This window comes from Indicator indicator, chromosome Z (assembly GCF_027791375.1).
Source record: "Indicator indicator isolate 239-I01 chromosome Z, UM_Iind_1.1, whole genome shotgun sequence".
NCBI classification, from domain to species: domain Eukaryota; kingdom Metazoa; phylum Chordata; class Aves; order Piciformes; family Indicatoridae; genus Indicator; species Indicator indicator.
The window spans coordinates 19,796,309-19,809,057 of NC_072053.1; the positions used below are offsets into that span (position 1 = coordinate 19,796,309).

At 40.8% G+C, this 12,749-nt stretch overlaps 1 protein-coding gene across 1 annotated transcript in view; it reads right to left on the reverse strand.

Annotated features, from left to right (window-relative positions):
- The window catches only part of ADAMTS12 (ADAM metallopeptidase with thrombospondin type 1 motif 12), a 183,165-nt gene that overhangs the window by 12,364 nt on the left and 158,052 nt on the right, over window positions 1-12,749 (reverse strand). The window contains exons 17-19 of the mRNA XM_054397760.1: window positions 8,249-8,375; window positions 2,791-3,001; window positions 352-1,497 (exon numbers count right to left, since the gene is read on the reverse strand). Coding sequence (XP_054253735.1) covers window positions 352-1,497; window positions 2,791-3,001; window positions 8,249-8,375 — 1,484 coding nt within the window. The remainder of the gene's footprint in view (window positions 1-351; window positions 1,498-2,790; window positions 3,002-8,248; window positions 8,376-12,749) is intronic.

Here is a 12,749-nt window from a genome sequence, read left to right on the forward strand (position 1 = left end):
CTTTAGTAGATAATCAAGAGGGGTCCTGCCAAAACATCCACTCACTCCTTCAGTACTCTGGGATGAGTTCCATCAGGCCTCAGGATTTAGGACCATTCAGCTGGTACAGCTGGTTCCTTACATTTTCAGTGTCCAGTTATGCAGAATCCATAAATACAGGCACATTCCATGTAAGCAATCTAATATTAGATATCCCAGTTACCAAATTTTTGGTGTGACAAGTGCTTCACTTTAACATATGATAATCATGACATCAAGACAATCATGACAAACTATGAAGCTTTACTTCCTTAGCAGTAGTTCAGACAGATGTTCACACTCTCCCCCTCTTAGAAGTTAAAAATAACTTACCTCACTCCAGTTGCCTACTATCCAGTAGGCATCACCAGGCAAGTTGTTGGATGTTACTAGGTGGCGGTTTTCTGCGACATTCATTAAAGCAGCCTCAGATGTTGCACTTTGGTTGCTGAGAGCATGCTTGAGACCAAACAACACCAGTGTGCTGGTGGTTACAGTGCTGGGTAGTTTTGTTACACTCCTGTTTTCAGTGTGATCTTTTGATACATGACCAAATACTGTGGGCACTACTGTAACCGATGCTTGTGGGGTAGTTACTTCTCCATCAGGCACATCAACCTGCAGACTGATGTAGCTGGCTGTTGTTGGAAATACCACACCTGCTGCTCTGCTAACAGGGAGGAGCACAGACGGGTCTTGGTGATGAGACACTGGAGGAGGCTGAGAAGTCATGCTCTTATTTTGGAAGAGAGGAAAGGCAGTATCTAGGGTTGTGCTCCTGGTTCTGGTTTCAGGATTGGGTTCTGTGCTGCTGAGGAGATCAGCTGGTTTCTCATTGCCTCCAAGTGACCGATCAATGTCATCGGATTCTTCGGTTAAGTAATCACAACTGGAAGTTAGTTCTGGACTATTGGTAAAAGAGGAGACAGGAGTGTCCTCACTTCTTTGTACCTCACTCTCTACAGTAGAAACTGGCTCACTTTCAGAAATATTTTTAACATGTGTGGTAATTTCAGTACTTAATCTATTACGAAAAAGCCATGAAGTAGTATTTTGTTGTGAACCATTTTCAGTAGAAACAACTGGATAATTGTAAAGATCACTTGGTCCAGAAAAATTATTTTGCAATGTTCTGTTGGCCGTTTCTTCTTTGTCTGAGACATTACCAAGACCAGAGGATGTAGGCAAACTGGGAGTTACACTTTCAGGTCTGGGTATTTTTGTTGCATGGGACCTTGGGCTTGGTATGGGTATTCTGCGAGGAGGACTCCGTTCAGGATTAGTAGTTGTTTTTCTGATTATGATCCTTCCTCTTCTAGGTGCCAGTGGAGGTATCAGAAGTCTTCCAGAAGAAGGACATTGCTGGAGACCACAAAGGGCCCTGGAGTTTGGTCTCTTGGAAGTATCACATGGCTCATCATTATTTTTGGCACAAGTGACGTTACGAGTCCTTACTCCACCACCACAAGTAACCGTGCACTGCAAATGAAACAGAATTAATACAGCTACCCTCTTTGTTCTGCTGTACATATTAGTAAAAACAAGTAATTTGTTTTTAATAAAGAAGTATTATTATTATAAATAATCAATAACAAAGCTTTTCCCAAGGATCAAGACCTTCATTCCAATGATGTTCTGCTATCATGAAGCTCTTCCCAAACTTTTAGAACAGTAAGTATTACCTTGGGCAAATGCCAGCAAAAAAAGACTACACAATAAAGTCAAAATATGAAAGTAATATGCTAGTATTTGATTTCTTCAACAAATCACAGAACTTCTTCAGCCAAAGCATTTTCTACCAGGGTTATAAAAAAACACAGTAAAATCCTGCCATCAAAAACATACCTGACTGACTCAGTGCTGGGTTGCTTACAGTGCCACAAACTCTCTGTGATTATTCATGCAGCTCACAGATCTTTTTTGACTTTATGAAATTATTAATTCATTCAGTCTAAGTGCAACAACTACAGAAGGCCAGTTGCATCCTGGGCTGCATCAAAAGTGTGGCCAGAAGATTGAAAGATGTGATTCTGCCAATCTGCTCTGCTCTGGTGAAGGCTCACCTGGAGTACTGTCCAGCTCTGGGGCCCTCAACACAAGGACAGGGTGCATGTCCAGAGGAGGGCCACAAAAATGATCAGAGGGCTGGAGCACCTCTCGTATGAAGACAGACTGAGAGAGCTGGCGTTCATCTGGAGAACAGAAGGCCCTGGGGCGACCTTATGGCAGCCTTACAGTACTTAGATGGGGCCTGCAAGAAAGCTGGAGAGGAACTTTTACAAGGGCATGGAGTGACAGGACAAGGGGTAAGGGGTTTAAACTGAAAGAAGGTGCATATAGATTAGATACTAGTAAAAAATTGCTCACCATGAAGGTGGAGAGGCACTGGAACAGGCTGCCCAGAGAGGCTATGGATGCTCTGGAAATGCCCGCAGCCAGGTTGAATGGGGCTCTGGCTACCTGCTATACTGGAAGGTGTCCCTGCCCATAGCAGGGGGTTAGAACTAGATGACTTCTAGGGTTGATTCCGACTCAAACTATTTTATGATTCATTCTATGATTCATTCTGTGATTTAAAAAGCTAACATGCAACACTTGCAGAAGTCCTAGCAAGCAGGGTAGCTTTTCCTTCTGAAAAAAATGATTTGTGAAGACATGTTTAAAAAAAAAAATTAAGAAAAGGCAAAAAAAGCAAGTTGCTGGTTCTCTGTGCTGATTTTAATAGGTCATTTTTGAAAAAAAGGTTCAGTATTACAATTGACACGAATTTACCTCAGTCCAGTTGCTCACTGTCCAGTCGGATGGGCACAAGACATCTCTGTTGCACGATAGATGGGTCTTTGGTTTAAGCAGGTGCTGACACTCTGCTACAGCCAGTACCTGCTCATCAGATCCTACTGTCTGGATGCAAAGTACAGTTCGCTTCTTCTGGCCTGTTGGGCCACATGTGGTTGAGCATTTCTGCCATTCTCCTGCCCACCATCTGAAAATCAGAAGGGTAAGAAGAAACGTCACAAAACAGTCTTTGACAAGCACATTAAGAAGCATATGACAAGACTAGAAGAAAAAGAACCAGTAATATAAATTCTGGGTTCACATACATGCTTTTCATACTAAGCCTGAATCACTCAGGCTTCCCCATCTGTGCTGTGGTAACTGTGGTAACAAGCAAACAAACAAAACCAAAATGCGTGGTTTGGGTAACTAATTTGTGTGAGTACTAATTTTCCTGAGAGCAATTTGTATAGTGAAAGCATAACCTCAGTCAGTTTCCAACTGCAACTGTGAGTGCTCAGCTCTTCTGCAATTCAGCCTGAGATAGAGGTAAGCAGAAAATCTGATTTTGTCAGGTAGCATTCAGGTGCCTTAAATGAGACCTACCACTTTTCTTCCAAGGCTGAGTTTCCAAGTACGTAACAGTTAAGTTGGGGCCCAACTGCTTCATCTGTTATACAATACTCATCTCTACCTGGATGACGTGTGCTGAATGAGATGTGGGTGCTGTTCAAAAAATAGCAGCATGGAATGTTGTCTTTCATCATATATTTCTTTAGCATCAGGAACAGCAGATACCATAGGCAACTTCATTCACAACACTATAATTGTTAAAATCTCACTTTTTCTTCAAGCAGTATCTATTAATTTTTATCATTACACCTATGAAGCTAAATACCTGCATACTAAAGAAGTACACAACTGGAAAGCACATTCCATAGTGAAAGGTGGAAAAAAACATGTGTTTATAACACAATCTTGTACTTCTATCCAGTAATATTAAATCAAGGTTCATGTGAGTGGTTGTATGACAATTTATCTCTCAACTGTTCAGCCACCTTTATCTTATTCTGAGTCAACATGTGCCATACACAGATTGCAACATTTTAAATATTTATTTGCTTGGCTCCAGAATCTTTTAGTAGAAAATATAGGAAAAATAAACATAGACCAAAACAGCCAACAAACAAGATTTGGACTTCTCAGAGTCTGTCATTTAAATGGTTTATAATTAGCCTCTTGAAATGGATTAATGAGATAAGACATGGCTTGGGGAAGTGTGGCTGGAAAGCTGTCTGGCAGAATGTCCTGAAGGGTCAAACCTCCAAACATGCCCTAGCCCAGACACTGGGCTAAGCACCTGCAAATGTGCTAACCTGGACAGTTCCTGGGGTTCAGATGGCCAAGGTAAATGTATAGCATGTGTGATTAACATTGTAAGCACCTGTGAGTGTGCAAACCTGGACACTTCCGGGGGTCCAGATATACATGTATCACGTGTAATTAACTTTGTAACACAGCTGTGAACTGTGTCTGCCCCTGCCCATGTTCGGATATGCACCATCCTATTAGTCCAGTTATCAGGGTTCTGTGTCACCAAAGGGCATTAATTGTCTTGGGACAGTATTTAAACCAGCCCAGAAGTCAGGCAGCTTGCCTTGTCCTACCCAGACAGCAACAAGAACCAAATGCTGCCCAAGAGCAGCTGATGAACCTGCTCTAGCAGACCAACAATTTCACCCAGGCCTTGCACCTGGACCACAGCAGAAAGGGGAAAAGCTCCAAGAGAACTGAATCCCAGAAGAGGCTGCAGCCCAGTGACAAAGCACACATGAGAGAGGCCCCCTAGCCCTCTCCGAGCCAAGGGAAAGGTCCAGACTGAGAACTGGGCATGACAAGAGAGAGGCTCCTTAGCCGTCTCTGAGACAAGGACTGCTCAAATTATAGCCACAGCATGTGGGAAGATACCAGACAGAGGAGCAAGTCCTGAGTACCTGACCAATCTGCCACGGAATCCCATTTGTGGGAAACCCACAGATCACAGCACCTGTATTTCCAATTTTAATTGCTATATTGGAAAGGTTAGATCTGTGCTTAAATCATTTAACTCTCTTTATGTGTGCAGTGTAAAACCCACAACTGAATAACTGAACCTGTGAATACTTATTCTGTAAGTAAGTTATGGTGGTGGTTGAAGATACCACCGCCCAAGATATTAATTATAAAATATAAAAAAATATTCCTTTTTATAACCAGAAAGGACCTGGAGGTTCTAATTGACAAACAACTGAATATGAGCCAGCAGTGTGTCCAGATGGCCAAGAAAGCCAATGGCATTCTGGCTTGTATTAGAAATGCTGTGTCCAGCAGGTGCAGGGAGGTGATTGTCCCCCTGTACTCAGCAGCTCAATGCAAGAGAGATGTCGCAGTGTTGGAGCAAGTGCAGAGCTGCGCAACAAAGCTGATGAAGGGCCTGGAGAAGAGCAACTGAAGGAGCTGGACCTGTTTAGCTTGAAGAAGAGGAGGCTGAGAGGAGACCTCATTGCTGTCTACAACTACCTGAAAGGATGTTATAGAGAGGTTGGTGCTGGTCTCTTTCTCACAGGTAATTAGCAATAGAACAAGAGGGAATGGCCTCAAGCTGTGAGTGGGTAGCTTTAGACTGGACATTAGGAAATTTTTTTTCACTGAAAGAATGGTCAGGCATTGGAATGGCCCAGGGAGGTGGTTGAGTCACCACCCATGGATGTGTTTAAAGGTTGTTTAGATGCAGTGCTTGGAGATATGATTTAGGGCTGAACTTCGTAGAGTAGGGCTATCGGTTGGACTTGATGATCCAATGGGTCTTTTCCAACCTGAACGATTCCATGATTCTGTGAAACATTATAGTAATTCTGTTCTTTGCAAGCAGCTACTGTTTGATAAATTATCTAATTCTGATTTAGTGGTCTAGAAGCCAGTTTCACGGTAGCATTCTTTCCATCAATGGGATTTAGTAGATCATAGGAGGGAGAGTTACACAAAAGAACATCCTCCTTGTTTTAGAAAGGTTATTCCTATGAAGAAACTCTTGGAAAGTGTGAGGTCATCTGTTTCACTCCTGTGGCTGTAGCACTGATCAAAGATGCCCTGCACTGTGTCTAACAGCACTGTCCCCTAGCACAGCCTTTAGCCACCTCTCTGCAGAACACTTGGTCTTTAGCAGCTCATATGAACTCTCAGTTACCCTGTATCATGCTGTATGGGACAGTCAAACCTTCCTCCAACATTCAGATTTTCTTTACAATTAACAAACCAATAAACTGTGTGATGTCTTACATTTCAGATGAAAATGTGTAACTGTCTATCTGGATTAGAGGGCGACGGAAAGCAAGCAGCTACAAAATCCCATGCTGGGATCACAGCCTTGAAGAAAGACCAGATCTATAAAACGAAGGGCTTGAGAAGGATGGATTGGAATTCACTCTTCACTACCACCTCTTCCAGCAGAAGAATTCAGGGCCACCAATGGAAACTAGTGAAAGCCAGGCTGAAAATAATTAAAATGAAATGGTGTTTCACATCTTTCACATCAGGAATTAAATCTTTGGAACTTTTTGCAGAGAAGGTTGTATGATAGAAGTTTAACAAGGCTGCAGAGGTAGGCTGGACAAGTATTTGAAAACAAGTCCATTGGAGATCACTGATTTGGCAGGTTATAAAAGGCCTCTGGAAATGTCTTGCATTACAACCAGTTGGAAGCTGGAAGAGTATTAGAATGAGATATAACTTATGCTTGCCTTGTCTTTACTCCTCAGATGTGTAGGCCCTGTAGGAGACACAACAGGGACTTAGATAGAAGTCAAACTACTAGAGTCACTTTTTTGTTAGTAAGACAAAAATAAACACACAAGGTGACTCTAGAACTATGGGTTTCCTACACTGCATTTTGTCAGCATTTTGCTATCCTCAGAAGGATAACTAGTGCTCTCCTCTGCAGTACAGCACGAACTTAAGAAGCACCACTCAGGCTGGTAGCATATGAGAGTTTTTCTGCCTCACTTGCAGAAGAGCATGGTTCAAACGTAACCTAATTCTACAATCTGCACAACAAGGGACAAATTCTTCTCCCTCACTTTCAAGAGCAAGCCTGAATAACTTCAAAAAAATTACATAAACAGGGCTTATTTGATACTCTGGAATAAACATCACGACTTATATGTGTTATAAATAAAAAATGCCCCCATGTACGTGAGTTGCCTCAGCTGGTAACTAGTCAACTAGTTAATAAGTTTGATCTACCAACAGCTGATATTCTAGCAATCCACAGAGTGTTATGAAATGCTTTTAACAATCCCTTATGGAGGCTGTGAGTGCAAAGATTTAATTCTGGGAGGAGGTATCACGTACTTTTGTGAAGATACTTGGAAATAACTAATAAAACCAAGAGCCATGCAGTGTTTTTTCACATGAAAGCTTCATGAAATTCACGGCTAGCAAATGTTAACATGATGCACTTCAATTTGACTCTGCCTTAACTAGGATTACTAGGGAAGGATTGGTACACCGTTGTGAAAAGCACGATAAATAATTTATGAAGACAATTGTGGTGGTTTGGCCATGGCCTAGGGGCCAAATGCCCACCAAAGATGCTCTATCACTCCCATTCTTAAATGGACAGGGGAGAGAGGAAAAATATAACAAAAGCCAGTAATAAGATAGAAGCAATTTTATAACAATAATAAGCAAAAGCAATAGACTGCATGGAAGCGAAAGCAGAAAGAGAGAGAGATGTTAATCTCTACTTCCCATCAGCAGGATGATGGTTGGTCTTGGGAAGCAAGCTTGGGTTCCTTAGGAAGATAGACACCATGGATGAAGCCCCCCAGTTCCTTCTTTCACTTCATTCTTGTATCTGAGCTGATGTCATATGGCACGGAATACTCCTTTGGCCAGTTGGGGTAAGCTGGCCCAGCTATGTCCCCTCCCAAGATCTTGCCCAGCCCTTGGCATACTCTTGGGGTAGGGAAATATGGGAAAGACACAGCCTTGATACTTGTTCAGCAGTAGCCAAAACACTGCTGTGTTATTGACTACTGCTGCAAAACACAGCACTAGAAGGATGCTTTGAGGAGAATTAACTCCAGCTCAGCCAAACCCAATACAACGACAAAAAAAGTAAGATGTTCAAGTACTTAAAGCATGAGACTAAAACATATCAATCCCTTCCAGCAAATACATGTCTATTTTACAAGCCCACAGGAATGGTTGTTGTGGTTAGTCTTCCTTACCTTACTAGCTAAAATGGTAGAACAGAAGAAAAAGAGTTGAAGATGAATTAAAATAATGTTATGGGAATAGAAAGAATATAATAAAAAGATGTCAAGTAACAAGTGTTATAAAGGAGGTATAATAACCAGAGTCATAGAATAGTGCATTTCCACCAACATTTTCTGTTGAATAAGGCTGCCATTACCTGGGTGGGCAGTCCTTCTCGTAGCATTTCTTTTGCCTCCCATTTGGCTGTGTGGCTGGGTCGCAGAAGGAGTTTTTGATCGCTCCACTTCCCCTTCGCATGCAGTGGGCAATCTGGCGCCGCACTCCTGTGAGAGAAGGACACAAAAAAGGTTAACAGTAATCCAGGAAGGCTGGGGATGAGCTGTAAAAATCCTCCAGCATGGGGAGCACACAGTGGCTGTACTCACATCCAAGAACACAGTAGCAGCTCTGAAAGCCAGTTCTACTGAACTTCTGGGCTGAGTCAGGTACAAGCATCCTTTAACCAAGATGAAAAGGTGTTAAGCAGAGCTCTTTTGGACCAGATTGCTAAAGCAATACATTATAAAGCACTTAATCTCAATTTAGTTGACAGCCTCAGAAAAGGCTCCTGCAGGCTCTGAAGCATGTCTAAGGGGCTATGAACGCTTCTTGGATTACTCACAGGTAAGAGGCAAACCAGCAGCACTAAGCTATTCACAGCAAGGGTATTTTTGCTGGTCTTTTTCTTCTCCAGACTAAACAGTCCCAGGTCTCTCAAGCCTTTCCTCTTAAGACAAATGTTCCAGTCCCTTCATCATTCTCACGGGACTTTGTTGGACTCTCTCTAACGTATCCCTGTCCCTCTGAACTGTAGAGCCCAGAACTGGACACGGTACACCAGGACATGGTGTCACTGCTGGCCACACTCTACTTAATGCACCCCAGGATACCATTGGGCTTCTTGGCCACAGGGCACATTGCTGGCTCACACTTTACTTGTCAGGTAGACTTCTCAGCACAGCTGCTTTCCAAGAGGGCAATCCCTAACATGTACTTACGCATAGGGTTATCCTCCCTAGGTGCAGCATACTACACTTGCTCTTGCTGAACATCTGGCCCAAGTCCCTAGTACTCTCTATCCTGTTCAGGTCTCACTGAAGAAATCTTGTTTATTAATTCTCTTTAAATTTAATGTGCTATTAATCCACAGCAATTCATATGCAGATGGTAGGTCACTTTACCTCTTGTGACTTTTATCCTTCTCCTGAGAAGCAACAGGCCTAACACAGCTGTTACTATGTTGTTAGGGCTAAGTATTAAGCTATTTTTCAGAATATTTAGGCATCAAGCTTTTTCTTGCCTCACACCTCTTAATAACCAGTGTGGGAAACTATTTGGAAGAGCAATAATCCACAGATAATATTACTTCTGCAATATGAAAATACTTCTCTATACAACATATACTTATGTTACTCTATACAGCAGTGTCTCCATATATGGCAATTGAAACATATTTCCTAAAATTTCATGCTAGCATTATGGTTATCTTGCTTGAAGTAATTTCATGTTGGCATTCAAGTTTTTTTTACTTTCCAAAATTTAACAATCTACTTATGAAAATAAATGCAGAAAAAAAAAAAAACAAACCAACAAACCCAACAACAACAACCAAAAAAAAAACCACCGCAAGACAAAATGCCAACTCTATTACTAGGAAATAAAAAGCAAGAAACAGAGGTAACTTCTGGTGCAAGAACTGAGCATGTGTGAAGGGGAAGCTGTAGTCAGAGATTATTGAAAAAGGCCTCCACAGAACAAGAAAATTCAACTTTCTATGCATATTTTGGTCATTTCATAGAAGCAGATGGAAAGCCGTATCGCATTTTTACAGCATCTTAATACACCAGGTCTGTGACACTATGAAAAAATGATAATAGCTTTTAGAGCACTTTCAGACATGAGACTGAAAACATGTAAGACAATTACTAATAATAGCACAGGATGACTGAGTCTCCTCCAGTCAGAAATGAAGGCTGGTTTGCTAAAACAAGAATTATTTTCACCTAGAAGCGAGGACTAAGGGACTACAGCCCTGTGGTCACATTAATAATTTTTGCAGAGGCATGTGGAAGTAGCTGCATGGCTCTGCATCATGGCTGTGTGAGGCACTTTCCTGTCCCTAGGGGACTTCAAGCAGTAGAAAACTATTTGGTTCAGTGCAGGACCCCCAGTGAACAGTGCTCAGTTTTATGCTATGAAAAGTGCAAGTAATAACTCTCTTGCTTTGATAACATTTTTAGCGATATTTCAGCTCCTGTAATTCACTTTAAAACTACCATAAATCTTTGCAAAATTTTGTTTTGAGGCTGTACATTCTCATGAGACATTTGCTGATCACTCACATCAATAAACTAACTTATTCATACGAATAATTTTTATTACGGAAGTTACACAAACTCCCAATTGTAGTTTCAGAATCTGGAAAATTCTTCTGTTGATGTGTGTATTTAAAGAAGCCATAAATGCACATTTTTTTATCATGACTGTGTAAAGTTCAGTTCCAAACTTGGAAGGAATCTTATGTGCATATATTGACACACATATAAATGTAGGTTATACGTATAATGATATAATGAAACACAGAGGAAGGGAGGCTTCAGCCTGAGCAAGTTAAACTAGAAAACATTGTGTAAGTAAAAAATTAGCTGCCTCACACTGACCCTGCCCCACCAAACACTTATATAGTTACATAACTTAATGGTGCAATATCCTATTTTAATTCCCAGATTAAAATTTCTCAATATACTTAAAAAAAAACCCAGTAAAATTGAAAATGTAAAGTATTTACATAGGGGTTTGAAAGGGTAGCTATTTCCCCTGCTTTGCCTCTTTTAATTCTTTCTGACCATGTTTTGGTCAGAAAGAACACTTTTGCCTGACAGCAATGCTGGCTGTGTTTATCAGGACATTGTCTCTGTGGTCATAATCTCACTCCAGAGATCTTGTTTTGTTTTTTTTTTTAGTTTTCTCTAGACAGGGTCCTTTCAGCTTCCCTCAATACTAAATGCACCACAGCCCTTCCCACATTCATGCTCCTTTACAAAGAAGTATACCACCTCAGGCCTGTGAAAGACAACCTATGGATACTCCTGAGAAAGAAAAAAAAAAGAGAAATCAAGAACGACAACAGTCAGATTCAAGAATGGTCTTGATTTCACAGAATCTGCTCAGAGATTCTATCTCTCTGTGACAGTTCAGCCCTAATGCAATGCTGTTTAGATGGGAAGTTGATTTAATTTGCTACAGATTTCTGACTTAGTCTGAAAAAAAAAAAAAGTACCAGTTTAAAATAATTTGTGTGATGAACATTTTGGAAACAGAAATTAGAAATCTATGGGCTGCACAGCTTTCAGTTCGGGCAAAATTACATCCGAGAACAAAAGAAATGAAGAACTAGAAGCAAATGTACATGCAAAAGAGCATACCTGATTCTAAAACTAATTTTAAATGTAATCGTCATAGCTGTGCATCAAATCAGTTACTCCGCAAGGAGTTCACTTTGGTATTTGAATGAACAAAATTATATTCAGTGTATGAACAATTTATGTACACAATGCAAGAGCCAGTCTTTATATTCTAGGTGTTATAAAACTTGGACCCATAGCAGTGGAAGAAAATACAGCGACATTCACTTTCTAAAACTAGTGCTACAACTTTACGACTACACTCCAGTTCAGGAACATCTGGAGGCAATTTTGCAAACCAGCACCAAAAATAGTGTGAAGCTTTTTTAGGCCACAAAACAATTAGCCCCCAAACAAACCTTACAGTTAAGTCCTTTTGCAAAGTTTTTAAAATCTGCTAATTACTGGAGTTATCTATAGAGAAGTAAATTGTTGAGGTTGCCTAATATTCTCCCCTAACTGAAGCTGTACTGTGCTTAGCTTCTTGTAACATTCAATGCCACTCAAAGCCAGATCTAAGAAATAGGATTAAAGCTTTTAGACAAGGATGAAGGATTTATATTTGTAATTTCTAATTGGTCATTATTTAAAGAGAGAATAATGGGCAGTTGGTCTATGGGAAAAAACATCAGTGGGGTATTTAAATTAATCTTCCCATGGAAAAGATTAAGGGCTTTATATGCTGTCTTGACATTAGGCTCTGGCAGGACAGCCTCTTGGCCAAAGGGTGCTGCTGTTTGCAGGACACTACCTGGTGGGAACATATTCTGACTCCTTTCTGCATATAAAAAATGGCAGGAAGAGAGTCAAACTGCCATGCAGTGAGGACAGAGCAAGGCTTATGACTTTTTACTGTAATTATCCCTTTCAGTGTTTGTCATGAAATGGATTACAGTGTAATTAATGCACTATTTTATACATTGCAAATGGGTATCAGCTACTGCCATGTCTTCCCCTTTTTCCTGCATGGATATTATGTATGTTTGCTACAGGAAACACTGATTTTTTTTTTTCAGGCATGATTTTTTTTCCCCTGTTAAATGCTGTTATTGTAGGCTGGCCAGACCTACTCTTTGAGACTACAAAAAACGGGGACACATGAAAGAAATGAAGGAAAACATGAACATGTTTACATTTTCTCTTTCTCAATTGCAACAGAGCGGGCAAAGAACACACATCAAGCCATGGTGTGGTGCTCCACTGACATCAAGAATCTTTTGGAAGATATCTTTATGAAGCTGCCCTGGGTTAATT